Source organism: Oryza sativa, chromosome 2, assembly GCF_034140825.1.
Source record: "Oryza sativa Japonica Group chromosome 2, ASM3414082v1".
NCBI classification, from domain to species: Eukaryota; Viridiplantae; Streptophyta; class Magnoliopsida; order Poales; family Poaceae; genus Oryza; species Oryza sativa.
The window spans coordinates 2,205,682-2,224,232 of NC_089036.1; the positions used below are offsets into that span (position 1 = coordinate 2,205,682).

At 42.7% G+C, this 18,551-nt stretch overlaps 3 protein-coding genes across 5 annotated transcripts; 1 reads left to right on the top strand and 2 right to left on the bottom strand.

Annotated features, from left to right (window-relative positions):
• Positions 1-3,230: 3,230 nt before the first annotated feature.
• Positions 3,231-4,295, bottom strand: LOC107275450 (uncharacterized). The gene has a single exon (XM_015771565.2). It carries the CDS (start codon positions 4,272-4,274, stop codon positions 3,231-3,233), a length of 1,044 nt encoding a protein of 347 aa, XP_015627051.1. The 5' UTR covers positions 4,275-4,295.
• Positions 4,296-7,703: 3,408 nt separating this feature from the next.
• Positions 7,704-14,630, top strand: LOC4328264 (AIG2-like protein D). Of its 2 annotated transcripts, XM_015771568.3 has the most exons (6): positions 7,704-7,873; positions 7,968-8,040; positions 8,201-8,293; positions 8,495-8,578; positions 9,143-9,280; positions 14,474-14,630. In XM_015771568.3, exons 1-5 carry the CDS (start codon positions 7,755-7,757, stop codon positions 9,233-9,235), a joined length of 462 nt encoding a protein of 153 aa, XP_015627054.1. In that variant the 5' UTR covers positions 7,704-7,754; the 3' UTR covers positions 9,236-9,280; positions 14,474-14,630. The 2 variants fall into 2 exon arrangements, with proteins under 2 accessions (XP_015627054.1, NP_001396245.1); NM_001409316.1 differs by lacking the exon at positions 14,474-14,630 and having other exon boundaries at positions 9,143-9,459.
• On the bottom strand, positions 9,472-16,865 carry LOC4328265 (auxin response factor 5). 2 transcript variants are annotated; one of them, NM_001409798.1, is made up of 14 exons: positions 16,479-16,865; positions 16,285-16,403; positions 14,877-14,975; positions 14,734-14,790; positions 14,502-14,657; positions 14,333-14,417; positions 13,877-13,967; positions 13,587-13,751; positions 13,346-13,468; positions 13,132-13,207; positions 12,917-13,046; positions 10,709-12,546; positions 10,421-10,611; positions 9,472-10,156 (listed from the first exon to the last, which is right to left on the bottom strand). In NM_001409798.1, exons 1-14 carry the CDS (start codon positions 16,576-16,578, stop codon positions 9,958-9,960), a joined length of 3,429 nt encoding a protein of 1,142 aa, NP_001396727.1. In that variant the 5' UTR covers positions 16,579-16,865; the 3' UTR covers positions 9,472-9,957. The 2 variants fall into 2 exon arrangements, with proteins under 2 accessions (NP_001396727.1, NP_001396728.1); NM_001409799.1 differs by lacking the exons at positions 14,333-14,417; positions 14,502-14,657; positions 14,734-14,790; ... (1 more) ...; positions 16,285-16,403; positions 16,479-16,865 and adding an exon at positions 14,220-14,322.
• Positions 16,866-18,551: the final 1,686 nt, after the last annotated feature.

The window sequence follows — 18,551 nt, forward strand, 5'->3', positions numbered from 1 at the left end:
AAGACGTTCCCTCGATAGTTTAAAACCCACTCTCGAGAAACTGAGGGGTTGTTAAGTTCCCAAAAAACTTTTCCTAAAAACATCACATCGAATCTTTGGACACATGTATGGAGCATTAAATATAGATAAAAAAAACTAATTGCACAGTTTGCATGTAAATCGCGAGACGAATCTTTTGAGCATATTAGTCCATGATTAGCCATAAGTGCTACAGTAACCCATATGTGCTAATGACGGATTAATTAGGCTCAAAAGATTCGTCTCGCGATTTCTAGGCGAGTTATGAAATTAGTTTTCTTATTCGTGTCCGAAAACCCCTTCTGACATCCGGTTAAACGTCTGATGTGACACCCAAAAATTTTCATTTCACTAAGCCCTGAAACCACCTTCCTCCGTCACTCTCTCCCAGCATGACTTCAAAATCAACACCCTACATCCCTACCCCATAACCGTAGAGGGCAAACCAACCCAAAAGCGCACACAGCGTGACCACACTGGTCAAAGAGCAAGAAGATGCAGACTCATCATCACTCACTGCTGGCAGAAGGCTACAACGAGTGGGAGAAGACATGGAAGCCTCACCAAATACTAAAAGAACACCCATACTCACCACTGAGTGTGAAACACCGATACTTTATTTTCTTGCCGTACGTGTATCGGATACTCCATCGATACGGTATCGAAGGAGTATCGGACACGGACACTAAACAGTGAAAAAATAAAAAATAATTAACGATACTCGTACCATACTTATTGGATACTTCTCTGATACCTAGCCCTATAACCACTTGTTCAATAGCCCATTAAAACCCCAATGCTACACTACTAATATATTTTATAAGTTTAGTACTGACCATATTTATTATTTAAGGTTACAAGGTGTTAAGCTTGTTACTTGTTTGTAAGAGGCAACAATGCATAGAATTTTGTTTTGTTAAGGTAATCTTATTGTTTTACCTTCTCTATATTTTAGTTTTTTAAAAATATTTTTTATATACTCACCGTATCGTCATGTTGATGTTTTTCAAAATTCCCGTATCACCGTACCAATATCACGTATCCATGCATCATGACTGGTAACACATGCAATTAACTACATCAAGCACTCCGCTCTGAGAGCTGTCCTCTCCTTTGAGAACCCCCAAATAGCATGAATCCCAGGATAACTCTAACGATAAAAAAATTGACTGAAACAAAATAAAATTTACCGCCATATCTGATCACAAAACGATTACAAATAACAACAATGACACAACTCAAAAGATCGGACACATATTCAAATGGTTCCCTCTAAAACCATTTTATTATATTACTGTGCCATACAGTTTTGAAAGGAGGCACCACGTTTGCTTTGGAGGCTAAAAATTCCCATATTGATCGGAGAAAAAGAAAAGAATAGTCCAACTAGAAATACAATTTAAAATAACTGAAATTCATAATTAAAAATAAGCACTCTTGAAAAAAGAGTCCATTTAAGAACCTAATACGAGATTTATTAACATTCAGAATAAAAAATAAAATAAAATCCGAAATTAGCAAAAAAAAAAGAAAGAAGAATTCGAGCAGAAATATAATTTAAAAATAAATAAAATTCGAAATTAAAATTATGAAATATTGAAAGAAGAGTCCATATAAAAAACCTAATACGAGATTAATTTAAATTCAGAATAAAAATAAAAAATAGAAAATAGAAAATAAAATAAAAGAAGAGTACTGAAAGTTGGAATTAAGTATAGACAATATTGAAATAATAGTACATATAAAAACCCAATACGAGATTAATTAAAATTTAGAATGAAAAATAAAATAAAATCCAAAATTGGACAAATTAAAAAGAGAGTTCAGGAAGGAATACAATTTTGAAACAACTGAAATTAAAAATAAAAAATAAAAAATAAAAATATTAAAATAACACAATTCAATATTAGTTAATATTCAAAATAAAAAATAAAATAAATTCTTAAATTAGAAAAATAAAAATAAGATTTCAACTAGGAATACAATTTATAAATAACTAAAATTGATGATAAAAAATAAAGACTATTGAAAGAAAAGACCATCTAAAACACATGACGAGATTAATTAAGTAATAAGCATATAAATGAGTATAGTGGTGGCGGTTGATGGGACATGTAAAAATTATTAATAAAACACCAAATATAATCTTAATGACGATTAAAATGAATGATGATGGATAGGTCGTAAAGCAACCGGTTAAGGCGGTTGGCGGGACTTATAGAAAGTCGAAAAATAAACCCCAATGATAATTATATTTAATTTTTAAAATCTCAATGACAATAAAAATGATAGGCAACGGGCGGGTCGTACAGTAGTACAATGGCAGAGCCGGCAATAGTTGATGGGACTTCTAGAAAGTAAAAAAATGAATTCCAACGATAGTTATGTTCGATTTTACGAATCCCAACAACAATAAAAAATAAGCGGCGGATGGGTATAGTGGCAACGTTTAACGATATTTCTAAAAATTATAAAAAATAAAATCCAACGAGTCAATAAACCCTAAAAACTATAAGGTCCAATTTTAAAAGGTTCGGGCTTCTAAAAAGTTTTAAAAAATAAACTCCAATGATAATTATGTTTGATTTTAAAATCTCAATGACAATAAAGAAGGGAGGCAGCGGGCGAGCCGTAGAGGAGTACAGCGACAAATCCACGAACATTTTGGCGGAACTTCTATAAAGTAGAAAGAACCTAAACGATAATTATATTCGATTTTGAAAATACCGAAGATGCAGCAGACTGGCCGTAGAGGAGTATAATGACAACGTTTGACAGAACTTATAAAAAAAATCTAAATACGAAACCCAACGAGACAATAAACTCTAAAAACTATAAGATCCAATTTTTAAAGGTTACAAGGAGAATGAATAGGAACAGTGGAAGACCGAGCAAGCAAATAAAAAAGGATATGACAGAAGTAAGGGATAGTAAGTGGTGTGACTTTTTAAAAACTACTATAAAATTAGAAACATGGGGATTTTAAGATTTGGTCTTTTATAGTCTTATAAGACAACGAGGTGGTTATTTAATAAAGTTTAAGTAAAATCATATAAAAAAATAATTGTGTATAGGCGTTAGCCTTGCGCGGGCCACCCAGCAAGTTGACTATGATAAAAACCTTTAATCGATCCTTCCTAGCTCAGTTAGAGTAAAGTAGGGCCTCAAATCATTGTGGTTGGTTCAGTGATTTGAGGCCCCTGGCCAGATAACTAAAGCACCCAATACATCATTTCGCTGGTGAGCTTGTACATCTCAGACCTGTGCTTCAGCATGCGGAGCCCTCCACCATTGGCACCACCACCAGCATCATCCTCATCGTCATCGCAGCGCTCCACCTCGACGGCGGTTAACACAGCGAACAGCTCCTCGCCATCGCGATGATCCTCATCGGTGCGGAAGAACCTGGCAATGCAGAACTTGCCGGAGCCCAGGTTCACGAGGTCCGAGCTGACAAGATTGAGGGCGTCTGGCGGTGTGAACTCCATAGGAAAGCTGCGAAGCAGCGGCAGCTCGCCGCCATCAAGGTCCAGAGCGGAGAGCACCAAGCTCCTCTTCCTCCTGTCTCTGGTGCTGTGTGAGAGGCCAAACCAAAGGCCGTGCTCATGGCAATACTCGGCGAGACCAACAAATGGCAGCGTCCATCTTGTGGCCACTGTGCTCCACGCATGGCGCACCGTGTCGAAGCAGTAGATGCCGCCATTGTCGTGCGTGGATAACCAGATGTCCGTGCCACCGATCACAGCGTAGGAGTCGACTTCGAAGTCGGACAGCGGCGGCGGCGGGAGCGCGCAGCAGCGCCAATCCTCGTTCAATCCATCCTCATAGATGAGCCCATGGAAGCTTCCACCGTCGTCGACATCGAGGATGTAGAGGTCGTCGCCGACGGTGACAGAGGTGGCAGGCAATGTCACCTGGTAGGGGAGGGCGGGCATGGTGCGGACGGCGTGCTCGCCGGGGTCGTAGAGGACGGTGCGGCAGCTCTGGTCGGCGGCGACCACCATGTTGTGGTTGCCTCCAAGGAGGAAGAACTCCATGTTCTGGTTCCCGGACAAGCTGGAGGAGGGAGGGTAGAAGGTCATGGCCGGGCATGGCAGGCTGCCGTACTCCACCGCGTCGGCGGCGGCGGCGGCGGATGGCACCGGAGATGGACGTGGGAGGAAGAAGCGGTCCATGTCTATGTTCCGCAGCGTGTAGTTGCTGCGGCGTGGGGCGAACTCCTCCAGCACCAGATGAACAAACCGACGAACACTCATCGTCGATCGATCGGATGAATCGATGATCGTCCCCAAAATGAAGTAATCTTACTAAAGATTGATTGGATTGATTGGATTGGATTGCTCTGGATCTTCTTCTCCCCCACCACGAATAACTAGGGTTTTCACGAAGCCAAACGATCTTTCTCGTTGCAAAGCGACTTATCCGATTCGGTTACGCGGAGTGGAGATCATGCGGGCGCCCTGATCATACGATCTATCTCTATATAAACCGAGCTGCCGCCTTCACGCAACACACGCGAAATCAATCTAGGGTTTGCCTCCTACTCTGTGCTGCACCTGATCAAGCGATCTATCTCTATATAAACCGAGCCGCCGCCTTCACGCAACACACGCAAAATCAATCTAGGGTTTGCCTCCTACTCTGTGCTGCGCCATCGCTCGTAGACTACTCCATCCCACTCGCCGGTGTGCACCGGCGATCGGGAGAGTAGATCTCCGGAACAATCTACGGTTTGCCTCCTACTCTGTGCTGCGCCATCGCTCATAGACTACTCCATCCCGCTCGCCGGTGTGCACCGGCGATCGGGAGAGCAGATCTCCGGAACCTCTGCCTTCGACGTCATGCACCGGGAGAAGGCGGAAATAAGGTTTTTGGGAAGCGCTTCGCGCGACTGCTCCCTGTTCGTCCGCGATGGCTCGCCTTCCTCTTCGCTCGCGTGCTGCGCACCTTCGTCGACGCCTGCAACCGCGAGTAGTCCCTGCCGAGCAACCGGTCTTTCCGCCACCTCGGTACGTGTTCGACATGTTGCGCATATTTGATCTGTTCATATTTTACTGTTTAGTTTACATATGTAGACCTAATGATGCGTTCATGCTAGTTTATATCTGCAATGTCATGATTTATTTATGGAATAAATTAAATCATTATGTGCTTATAATTTCAACATAAGCGAATCGGATAGTCACCGGCGGCGGACAGATGATGGGAAGGGAATGGCGGAGGAAGATGGAGTGGAGAGAGGGGAGGAGGAGTTGGCCACCGACGAGGTCCACTCTGGTGGCGGCGGAGAAGAGGGGTGAGTGCGGGGGCGTCCGGGGGACGCGGCGGGTGGGAAGGGAGGAAGGCGAGGGCGTGTGATCTGGACGTGAATAATATTTAAAGCTATGTGTGAACTGTAGATAATTATAACTAGAGGACTGCTACACCACGGACTCCCGTCCTAACGGGATAACTTAATGAGGATTATTGTTTGACCAATCAACCACTTCTGTCAATCTATCCACTTCACGTAATTCCATACAAGGGTCAAAGCGTCAGTGTATGTTCACATAATCACGTGAGAGTCTACAGGCTTATGGTTGTCTTTCAGTCTTTCACTAGAGACACAACACACTAGGTACTCGATACTTAGGTGGTACCAGGTACCGGATACCCCATATATCATAATATCTAGTACTGGGTATGGTACCTTTAGGTATCAGGCTGGTCTAGGTACCAGGTATATGATACCTAGGTACCCAACGTACTCAGATGGTACCAGGTACCGAATACCCCATGTACCATGATATCTTAGTACTAGGTATGGTACCTTTAGATATCAGGCTGGTCTAGGTACCAGGTATCTGATACCCCAGGTACTCGATGCCCTATACCAGATCTGGTACCTATGGGATTCATGCCGATCTAGGTACCAGGTACCTTGCTACCCCAGGTATCAGGCTGGTCTAGATACCAGATATCTGATACCCTAGGTACCCAATGCCCAGTACCAAATATGGCACCTATGGGATTCATGCCGATCTAGGTACCAGGTACCTTGCTACCCCAGGTATCAGGCTGGTTTAGGTACCAGGTATATGATACCCCAGGTACCCGATGCCCAGTACCAGATCTGGTACCTATGGGATTCATGCCGATCTAGGTACCAGGTACCTTGCTACCCTAGGTATCAGGCCTGATACCTATGATATCAGTCGAAACAATCTGGGTACCAGTTACATGATACCTATGTATTAGAAACTCGATACCTAAGCATTAGGTATCTTGTGGGTATCAAGCATGTTTCATGGATATTAGGCCCTCATGCCGATGGGAGCTATGAGAAAAAGGGAAAAGAGACGAGGCAAGCACAAAAATAAGATGGCTATCTTCCTTGGAGGTGGAAGAACACTATTCCTTCTTGTTGCCATCCTTGATTCGGATCGCCGCTGCTACATCCTCGACACGCATGTGACCATGATGGTTATGGACATCGCCTGTGACAGTAGGACGGACACCTCAATCTCTCCTCCTAGCTCGAACTCATTGAAGCTCTTCCTAAGCACCTAGTACACGAGAGTTCCCATGACCACCATCAACGATGTGATGTTCCGCACAACGAGAGCTAACACCGCTCTGGTCTTGTCGCAGGGCTTGCAGTGAGTACTTGCCCAGCCACATTAATTAGGAATGAAGAGAGGAGTTAGAGAGGGAGAGAGGCGTAGAGGAGGAGAGGCGAAGGAGGAGGACGACCAAGCAAAGCTCCGGGAGAGAGAGGTAGAAAGGGAACAGATAAGATTGGATATCGTTTCACTTCTCCCGTTCCTACGGCATTCCGTTGGCTAGTTTTTCTGTTATAACTATTTTTAGACGACATACGGTGCTCAGTGAAAATATACGGTGCTTCTCTAAACTTGCTTTCCGATGATTAATAATCAGCTGTAATCAAAGCTGTTAGCACCCAATGGAGTACAATATATTGCTGATGAGCTTATACATCAGAGACCTGTGCATCGCCGTCGTCGCAGAGCTCCACCTCGACGGCGGTGAACACCACGAACAGCTCCGGGCCATCACGGTGTTCGTCGTCGGTCTCCAAGAACCTGGCGATGCAGGAACCTGCCGACGAGGTCTGAGCCGACGGGATTGAGCGCGCCGGGCAGCGTGTAATCCCGAGGAAGAAGGCTGCGACCACACCGGCGGCTTGCCGGCGTCAAGGTCCGTGGCAGAGAGAGGACCATGCCACTGCCATCACTAGCCGGTGAGAGGCCGTGCTCCGGGACGTACTCGGCGAGGCCGCCGATCGAACGGCAGCGTCCAGTCGTCGGCGGCGCGCCGTGTCGAAGCGGTAGGTGCCGCCTCCGCCGCCGACCAGGAGTCGGGTTGGAAGGGAGGCGGCGGGAGAGCACGGTAGCGCTAGTCCTCGCCGCCGTGGTCATCGTAGGCGTAGATGAGCCCATGGAAGCAACCACCGGCGACCGGCGAATCCGAGGCGTTGAGGCAGGTCGGGAAGGCAGAATCCGAATCCGAATGAGGACGGTGTGCTCGCCGGTGTCGACGGCGCGGCGAGTCTGGTCGACTCATCGCCGATCGATTGACCATTTGACCTCCAAGATTGTTTATCTGGCATCCTGGCCCCGCCTGCCATAGACTCATCGGTCTCTGGCCCCACCTGTCATAGACTCATCCGCTTCTCTCTGCTCGTTAGTTGCCTTCGTCCTCCTGCCGCCTCGGGTGTTCTTCCTTCCTCCATCGCCATGGCGGCGGCGGCGGCTTCCCACCGCGTGTTCGTCTACGGGACGCTAATGGCGGAGGAGGTGGTGCGCGTCCTCATCGGCCGCTCGCCGTCCTCCTCCCCGGCCGTCCTCCCAAACCAGTCCGTCCACGAGACATCTGTTTCTTCTTCTTCTTCTTGCCAAGAATCCCCTCCTCTCTGCTGCGAAATTCTGATCGGCCACCGTCTCCTGCAGCCAGAGGTTCAGCATCAAGGGGCGCGTTTACCCGGCGATTCTTCCCGTCGACGGCAAGGAGGTCTCAGGGAAGGTAAGCCCCTCTTGCTTCCTCTCTCGGTTAGGCAATCAAAGATTCAAGAAAGCTGAAGAGTCAAGTGAAGAGAAAAATCACAAGTGCTTGTTGCTAAATCAGCATGTGGAGAAAATTAAGGCCAGTTAATCTGTACTCTTCTTTTATGTATGTTGTGCAGGTTTTCAAGGGCATCACTGACAGGGAGCTCAATGTGCTGGATATATTTGAAGATGAGGAGTATGTCAAGAGAACCGTTGAGATATCACTAACTGTAAGCCTATCTCTACTATGTACTTAGCAAATTCCGATTGTTTAGATTGCCTGAAATTGCTGCTTCAGCAGTCTGTCATGCTGTACTGAAATTCTGAATGTTCAGCAAGATTGGACCCTGTGTCTTGAAGGAGAAATGTTTTGATTAGCTTCTTCTTTTCATCATATGGCTTCAGTAAGATGGGATGGTTTGGATTTTCAGGACACATCGGAGAAATTGCTTGCTTATGCATACATTTGGGGCAATCAGGATGATCCTGACCTCTATGGTGAATGGGACTTTGAGGTGAGGATGTTTCCTTTTTTTAAAAAAAAAAAAAACTTCCATATGCCATAACAGTGTATAACGTCCTAACACTATGCTATCATGGTTCTTAACACAATGATACTCAATTCACGTATTTGCGAAACCATGTTATCATAATCATCCAATGCAACAACCTGGCAGCCAACACCATGAGAGCTGCAAGCTCTTGCAGAAATAGTATATGCATCCGTAGAAAGCCATTTCTAGTTCTACTGTCAGTTCAGCAATCCTTGTTCCTCTGAGTGACCAAGATCACTAACTTCAATCAGTCATCAATCATTTAACATAGACGTGAATCAGTTGGTCAAATTCGAACCTGAATAGAAATGGCATGTCAGATCTTTTGGTTAATTATAGAGCACACACTCAAGAACTGGTAGACTTATACTCCATGGTCAATTAGCTGTGTAGAATGTTTACTGACTTTTGAGCCCTGCTCATTCATTGCTCTTCTCTCTTCTGCTGTCAACTTCTTTGAATCTTCTGTTGTCGAATTGTGATGTCCTCGGTACCTTTAATTCCTGTGCAATGTGTTATCTGTAGGAATGGAAAAGGGTGCACTTGGAGGATTATGTCAAGATGACACAAGAGTTCATGGAGGAACTGGAACAGCTCGAACCAAAGACCGAGACCTGAAGCTCAACACTCATTCGTCCAGAAGGATTCACTCAACAATGAATTGTATGTGCATTGTCAAATGGTTCTCCTCTTGTTTGTAAATAAGATGTTTACACCATTAATTGATAGACAACAGTTACAGAATTCGCAGTGGTTTCAATTTTAGTGCTTATAAGCTTGAGTGCAAATACATATAATTTCTGTGCTTTTGAATCAGTCCATATTTTACATGTGATGATGTGAAACAAACTATCTTCAATTCAGAAATTGATTGATTGGCAGAGAAGATGACAGGATAAAGAAGGAAAGGTGCAGAATATTTGCTATAGTGGTTTCTAATCTGGGTCTGATCTTAATAGAGGCTTGAACAACCCCAAGAACAGTTAGGGCAAATGTTTTCTCTAAAATACACTATCTTAAATTTCGCCTAAACCCTGTCTCAACTCGTTAACAGCTCTAGGTAAGTTCCATTCTTATCTCTAACTTTTTGCAAATGCAAAAACTACACAATATATCAAAAGAGGAAAAGAAATATTCTGAGGAGCATTTGCCCTCCCAGCTATAAGCTGACACTCTACACTGAATTCGGCGCATAGCCTTTTAGGCCACGGATTTGATGATAGTTATGCTGGGTTTTTGTAGCCATTGCATCTCTTCTGATCCCATTCTGAATTCATAATGGACGCAAAATAAGACAGGGATGTCAAATATTTCATATGTGAATGAACCTCTAAGTCAGGTCATTCGAATTGATCATACGGGCCGATGGAAGGGTTCCCGGGGTTCTGGTCACAGCGAGGCCTCCAACCATTCACCCCATCTGAGCTGCTGCAAGCCTGGTTGGGGAGGACATTGCTCCCCAGATCACCATCCAAGCTCATCTGTTGCACTTCTTGAGGTGATAGAATCCTAATGCATCTTACACAGTTCACAAACTCCCTACATAATCCGCAACAGCTCATATTAGAATAACTAACCAGTAAAATCTTTCATCGAATAGTTCACTTGCACATCTTGTACACGCATTGTTTTTCAGTTTATGAATAAACATATTTTTCTGTCATATTATCATGCTGGATTAACCATATTTCACTCTGGTAAACATATCTTTAGCTGTCAATTTTAGCAATCTTTATTATCTTGGGGCCTATTTTAGAGCAGGAAATTAAAGGTTCACATAAGGAGAAAGATAGATATACTTACTCCCATGGGTCATCACCAAGAAGCAGGATGTCATCCTCGTGATCCTTGTAGACCAGTTTCCAGCCTATTCTCTGTCGATCTTCAAGTTGACCCTCTATACCAAACATGCGAGCCAAAGCATGCTTCAACTCTTCATATCCAGAGTACCTGCCGATGTCAATAGACCGGCCTACAGCTCCTCGTTTGTACACCTATAATTCTTAGATTAGGCTTACTAGCATACGAGCCACAAAAACACACATCTTGAATGCTACACCATCATAACCTAAGCTAAGGAAAAGCCAATACCTTGGTGAATGTCCGCATTCTCTGCAGCAGAGGGGCAGCGGGCCAGGAATTTTTGTTCAAGAAGGCACCATCATTGATCGCAGAATCAATGGAATTAAAAGCCATATCCGACTGACCAAATGACTGGGAAACCATGGAGGTTGATATTTCTTGCAGAGCATCCTTTTGCATCGGGTAGTTGTTTTCAACATCAGTTGATATGTGATTCTGATACTTGACAGAATCAAGTGCATTTATCAGCAAGTCCTCTGTTTCTATTGGGAATCCTAACAGGTTATCATTGTTGATCCCAAACAAGCCACTGTTACTTGGATCCACACCTTCCATTTCTACATCAGGAAGTGCATCTTTGAACATCTGGTGTTGATTGAAGTTAGAAGAGGGGAAACCTTGATGCACAAGTCCATCTGTTCGGGAAGGACATAATGAAGTTGCTGATGAAGATGTTTCCAAGTTGTCTGTTTGCAATGCATGGTTTATACAATTTTGTGGGCCAGGAGCAACATTTGGTAATTTTGAGTTGACAACACTTTGCTTCACATTATTATTCGGCTTTGGCAATTCCTTGGTCATTAGTGGAGTTGCTGTTACAGCGTCAATGGAGGTTGGGATCAACATTGGAGCAGTGGACGGTGGCAGCCTTTCTGTGTTGATGCAATGTCTGTTTTTGGTTGATTGTGTAAAGTGGTTTCCATTAGCTGTGGATGGAGATGTTGAACAAGAGGGCATTTCCTCTGTAACTACAGATTGTGTAGCACCCGAAATGATCATAGCACCTCCAGTTTTGGGGATCACATTGGTTGATGAAATTGGTTGAAAAGCAACTCCTGACACATCTGCAAGTGAGACTTGTTTCTGTAAAAGCTTCTGCTGTTGCTCTTGCTGGACCGTGGGTAGCAATGGTGTTGCTTGCAATGAAGGCTTGATTTCTTGTTGGGGCATCATTTGTTGCTGAGCAAGTGAATGTGAATTTGACAACTGCTTTTGCATGTCCGTGATTAACTTTTGCTGTTCTTGGATCAGAGGTGGCTGTGAGAGTGTTGATGTGGATTGTGACATCAGTGATTGCTGCTGCAGTTTCTGTAATATCTGCAACTGAAGCTCCTCATCAAACAACTTAGACTGCTGACTTGCCAGATTTACCAACTGTCCAAGGGACTTATTTAGCTGCTGCTGATTCTGTTGTTGCTGCTGCTGCTGCTGCTGTAACTGTTGTTTTTGCTGAAGTAAAAGCTGCTGTTGCAGCTGTAAATTTTGATCCTTCTGTTGATGAGACAAAAGCAGCCGCTGGCCATTAATCCTTTGCGGGTTTTGAGTTGGAGATGGCTTCTGCTGTTGCATCTGATTCTGAACAATCACCTGAGCCTGGACGAGATTAGATTGAGCTTGGCTCAGGGGAATCACTTGTATGGAGTTCTGCTGTCTCTGATGGTTGACAGCATCTTGTTTCTGATCTTGAGGATTGATGATAGCACCAAGCTGATTCAACGGAATTGCCGCCTTGGACAGATCGTTCATGGTTTGCATTTGCTGAGGGAGCTTGGGAGAATTAAACTGTATGCAGTTCTGTTGAAGGAGATTGTTCTGGACATATAGTTGCCTTGCAAGTTCATCAGCAGCAAGGTTTTGCATGGCAGGGTTACCTAGAGCTTGCAGGTACTCAGACTGCGCAGCGGTGTTAGCCAATGATGAGCTCTGCTGCCTGTTCATGTTCATCCACTGAACCAAACTTAGACCAGGTGCTGTACTGTTCTGGTTTTGAGTATCCTTTATGCATACCTCCTCACCAAGCCAAGGCATTGCCCTCTTGAAAAGGTTTTCCATCTCTGACTCGTCATCTGTTAATTCAGATAAAAGAATATGAAATATACTACCATAAAAAAAACATATGCTAATGCGATAATGTAATTAGCCTATAGCAATCCTGGTTTCGAAATTTATACACTTGTTATCCTGTTCAGTCTACTATAACCATACACAATAACCCATTAAGTAATTCCGCATCGATGTCTAATGTTTAACAAATATGCAGACCAATTGTTTCCAGCACACATAGAATAAGTAAAAAATATGAGCAGAGAAGTACCAAACTAGTATATGCGCATACTGTTTAAATTAAGGAAAGGTATTTGCAACCAAATGTTCAGAGGCCATTTGAAGGAAATCAGTGTTGAGTATTCTTGTTGAACATACTAATATCAGTCATACCTAATTGCCTGGGGCGCTTCACACCAAAAAAAGGTTGGGGACATAGAAAAAAGGGAGCTGCAACCGGTTCAATCTCCCAGATTGAAACTCTGTTCCTCCTTTCACCAGCTGCAGACTCATCCCAGCCAACCTATAGAAATCAAATCAGCGAAATGGAAGAAAAATGAAGGGTGGAAAAAGATTAACACAACTTGAAAGGTATTCAGGAATTCAACCTGTAAATTGCGCCATTGGGAGTTTTTCCATCTCACAGGATCTAGGTCACTTATTCCAGTTATTGTACCCATGTACCTGAAAAGGTAGATATTTACCTATACGGACAACATAGCCATGATTTTTTTTTCTCCATGTTTTAAAAAGAAAGCAAAATGCATGAATCTCATTATGTTTCAAAAGTATGTGTTTTACGGATAATAAATGCCAGCGTACCTTCTTGTTCCTAATTCCTCGGTTTCAAACATCATGCGAAACCGCATTCCTAAAGATATCTGATTACTATACAGTGCCTTCTGGTATTTTGCAAATGGGATAACAAATTCAGTAGGACTGGCCCTGAAAGTTCATACACGTCAAAACACAATACTCAGAGCTATTCAGTTTTGTCTATACAACTTAGCTATTGAATGTACAGTAAACAATACAGACAGGAGTATAAAGTCAGCACGCAAACCTAGGGTTATAAAATATGGTAAAAGGGCTACTGTTGGCAGCAGCATGGGCAGCCGCAGCAAGGACTCCTATGTGCATACTGTCGCTTGAAAGTACTGAAGATGATATATTAGTCGGTTGTCTGTTAGCACGCCTGATTCCTAGTAGAAGTTGATGCTTTTCATCCCTGAAAATAACATGACAATAAAAAAAAAAGGGGGCATTTACATCTTGGATTTTGCTGTTTATTCTGTACCTAAACTAGGAGAAGCTTTTATTAGATGGAACTAAGGAAAGAAGCATGGAGTTCACCTCACAACAATAACAGAATCACCAGCAAATAACCTCTTGCCACTCACGAAAAGGCTCCAACCAGTAGTAAGTAAATGTCTTTTTGGTTGACCTGATAACACAAAGCACAGAAATAATTAACTGTCTCCAAACTTTACATATACGCATCAAAGACATTCAATAGAAGTATAGAACTAGGGACCTCTGTTAACTTTTATAAACCATAAGACAGACATTATCGTTCACTATTAATTAGCTTAATAATAGAAAACTGATGCAGAAGTGGTACCCATGTTGGTATTATTATAGGAAAACTATAGATCAAATTCAATTTCCGAAACTGCAAAGGCATACTCTGCCTTACCAAGGTCAATGGAGGGGCTATCCAGAACAAAAGTAGATACTAGATGCATGGAGAATCTCATTTATCCTGCCATTTTACAAAGAATGTTATACTGAATGTTAAATTTTCCACACCTCGATATATATGACGAAATGTCCACACATTGTCATGTATATCTCTAGCTTGCAGTTCTTGAGCTGGAGGTTGCATAGAGAAGTCCTACAGTGCAGAGTGGCAAAATTACAATGGTGCTAAGAACAGATCTTTTGTTGCAGAAAATCAGAAGATATGAAGCCTACATACCAGGGGAGGGAATATCTTCTCTGCGGCACGGCGAGGCACAGAGAATCCTCCATGTGTACTTGTATCACTTGCGGTGAGTGTCTTACAGAAGAATTCCATTTGTGGCCTTGCTTGTTTTAGTGCAAGCTCTGATATTTGCAACGCCTCTTTTCCATACTGATAAAAGCAATTGATGAGTGCATTTGAACAGACTAGGAACTTTTGCGGAAACCACAATTTTTTGTTTGCTCACTGTATTCACTGGTTGAAGAGTCATCTGTGCATAAACTTCATCAGTATCTGGGTCTGCCTGATAGGTAAAGATAATGATTTTAGTATTGCTGATTGCTAGTTCTTAAAGCAAAGAGAAAATGGAAGGCAAGTAGCTTTAGGTACATGCAAATTGACACCGTGAAGAAGACATATCAACTTGGAGGGAAGATTTGGGTAGCTTGGAACATGTGCATCCACATCCTTTTGCATAGAAGCTGCAACCTGAAACAAAAAGCTTAGATTAAGTAGATATTCTGCTGTTTCCAATAGCATGGAGAAAGCATTTCTTAATATCTGAAACAATGAAAAATGCAGTCAGCTGAACCAAGTAGCCAGTATATGTGGATCAACATCCACTTTTTTCAAACTGAAAAAAAAGGTTTTGTGCTCAAGAACATGGAAGTGGAAAAAGAAAAGTACTACTGCACTACTCTGTAAACTAGCACTCGATAACCATCTCATAAAAATTTAAGAAAGTACAACCTTTCAAACATACTATGTTACTTTTGTACACCTGTCAACAAAATTTCAATAAAAAAATGAAGTTTCGTAGTGTCCAGTCCAGAAAGTGCGGTTCATGAGTGAACTTTTTTTAGATAAACTCGCATAAGTACAATTACCATCATGTGCAGCGCAACCAAATATCATTCATGAAAAAGGACCTTTTTTCTCATCTTTCTAAAAAGAAATGCACGAATAATTGCAGGATTAGTCCTCCCAAGACTGTCTATTGACCTAATAATTAATTATTTATTTTTTCAATCAGAGCACCATACCTTACCATTTGACAAAATTTCTCAAAACAAGTAGGAGTATTTATTTATTACAATCGGTTGGACTAGAAATGATCCATCTCAGGGTCATGGATGCAAGAAATCCAAATCCCATAAGATGCTTCATGGAGACCAAACCACATTAACATCGAAACAGTACTCACCATACTAGTAGGGCAACAGAAAAGGGAAGCCAGTAGGCCCAATGCTCCCAACCACTTTGGTAATGAACAAGTACAGTTATTAGTAGCTACATACAAGCAGAGATGTCTCTGCTAGCAAGTAAAATCCTCACATACATTAGCAGTGAACAATGCATCATGTGAGAAATACTCTTCAACTCTTTTGTTATAAAAAAATTATCTTCCATAGGAGATCAAATATCCAAAGCCAAAAGTTTATTTGGGGTGTAAGTAAAACATTTGCTCTGAGAAGGATCGTTGCACTGTATCAATCACTGCAACAGTACATACAGAAAGAAATAAAGAAAAGTTCTTTTCTGTAATTAACCAAAAGAAAAAAAATTCCCATTGAACAACCCACAGAAATCTGAGAGTTTCACCTCAAAACGCACAAAAAAGACCACAAATTTTCAACCTTGCCATGAGCAGCAGCATCAGATTAACATTATACTAGAGGAGAGGAGAGAGCATCCAAAATACAGCAGAGATTAAACAGCAAGAACTGAAGAAGTCTTCGATCAAACTAGGTCGATGATGGAAGAAGAGGAGAGAGAGAGAGAGAGAGATGATGATGACCTGCTCGCTGTGGCCTTGCGGGAAGTAGACGACGAGGCTGCCCACCGGCGGCAGCGACACGAGCGGGCCGGCGCACGCGTGCCACAGCTCCGAGTTGATCGCCGCCGCCTTCCGCTCCCCTGCACCGCCGCAGCCGCCGCGTCAGCCACCGCCACCAGACGAGCGAGGAGAAGAGAAAAAAAAAAGCAGTATACCTTCGCATGCGGCCACGGCGGCGGTGGCGGAGGAGGAGGCCGCCGCCGCCGCGGTCACCGCGGAGCTCGCCGGCGTCTGCTGCTGCTTCATGCTCGCCATGGCAGTTCACTTCAGAGTCCTCCTCCTCCTCCTCCTCCACGCATGGCACGACCGCCGCGCCGGCGCCGCGGGGTTCGGCGCTAGCTCTTGCCAGATGAACCACGCACACAAGCTCGGCTACTCCGGCGGCGGCGGCGGCGGCGGCGAGGCGAGCAGCAGCAGCACGAAGAGCGAGGTGCGCTCTGCGGCGTCTCGGGAGTGGGAAAGCAAAAAAACGAAACGCACGCGGCGCGGCGGCTCTCGTTCTGCTGCTGCTGCTGCTGCTGCTCTGGCCTCTGGTTGCTCAGCTAGCAAAGCAGCTGGTGTTTTTCAAGTGCGTCAAAAAAAAATATCAGTTCTTCTATTGGAGAAAAAAAAATACTAGTAGAATATTGTTTTTTTTAACAGTGGCAGGGTTTAGTTCCCTTCAAACTTCAAAAAATTCCGTCACATTAAATGTTTGACACATATATGGAGCATTAAATATGGACGAAAAAAAATCAATTGCACAGTTTACATGTAAATTGGGAGACGAATCTTTTGAGCCTAATTACGCCATGATTTGATAATGTGATGCTACAGTAAACATTTGCTAATGACAAATTAATTAGGCTTAATAAATTTGTCTCGCAGTTTACAGGTGGAATCTGTAACTTGTTTTGTTATTAGTCTACATTTAATACTTCAAATGTGTGTCCATATATTTAAAAAGAATTGGCACACGAACTAAACATACGGCTAGTGTAAAAAAAATTGTTTCCTTGCGAAGAGTAATAACTTTTGTGTGGGCATGCAAATATGCAATCGGCCGTTTGGGAAAATGTCGGGAAGATATACGTTGGTCCTCCGTGCTCTCCCTCTTATCATAAAACCATGAATATATAGGTGGAAATAGTATGACAGTCTTGAGTTAGCATATATATTTGGTAGAGTTTCAAATCTCTGTGTTTGGCAGAGTTTTAATGTCTGAAATAGCTTAGTTGTGGAGCTGACAAAAAGCAATCTCACCCTTCTTATGTTTTTCCAATAGTGGATCCTTCTAAATTGCTCTTAAAAATTAAGAATCTAGTATTATTTAATTCGGGCGACTGTATACTAAACAGATATCCGAAACTGATAATAGTATTAAGTATCTAGGGAAGTCCATCATACTACAACTACTCCCTCCGTTCCAAAATATAAGTATTTTTTATCCTGACATATGGTCTCCGAGATGCTACTTTGATCAACAATATCTATAAAAGTAAGATATTTTAAATAAAAAAGTTGCATATTAGAATAGTTTGTTCAATAATAAATCTAGTAACATCAATTTTACATGATTGATTTTTTTTCCCTATTAATGGTTAAAATAAAAAATGTTTGACTTGTTACTTTTCTAAAAATGTTTATATTTTAGAACGGAGGAATTACTATGTTACTATCTCCATTTGAAAAAGAATCAATTTCTAAGGATAAATTTGGATCTAGAATCATACCTAAAGTTGATTCTTTGAATGAGGATGTACCACTCGGCAAAGACTTTTTTTTTCCGAAAGACCCTAGGCAAAGACTCAACAAGACGAGTGGACGATGTTAGTCACGATCGAGTAGCTAGGATATATGGTACGATTAGTTGGGATGTTCAAGGAAATCCCGCGATTTGTCCAGCTAATTATAAATCGATCCTGGAGCATGTCTTCTGTAAGCTAGCTTGTTCGATCGACGTCCTCATCATCAAACGCCATTTGTGTGTTTTGTACTACTAGTACGTGTGTGTTGCGTCCACTTGACACATTGGTGATAATTTGCTAATCATTTTGTCAGCTCTGCATCGTGGAAACACAATGCTCACTACTAGTAGTATACTAGCATGTAGCGTGCTCGTCCGTTCATCCTAGTATTTTCATAAAAATAAACGTTTCAGAGCAGGTACAATAGTAGGCTATAAACCAGCTGTAAATATAATTTAAGAAGATAAATAAGAAGAGAAAAGAGCAGCGGGCTATATATTT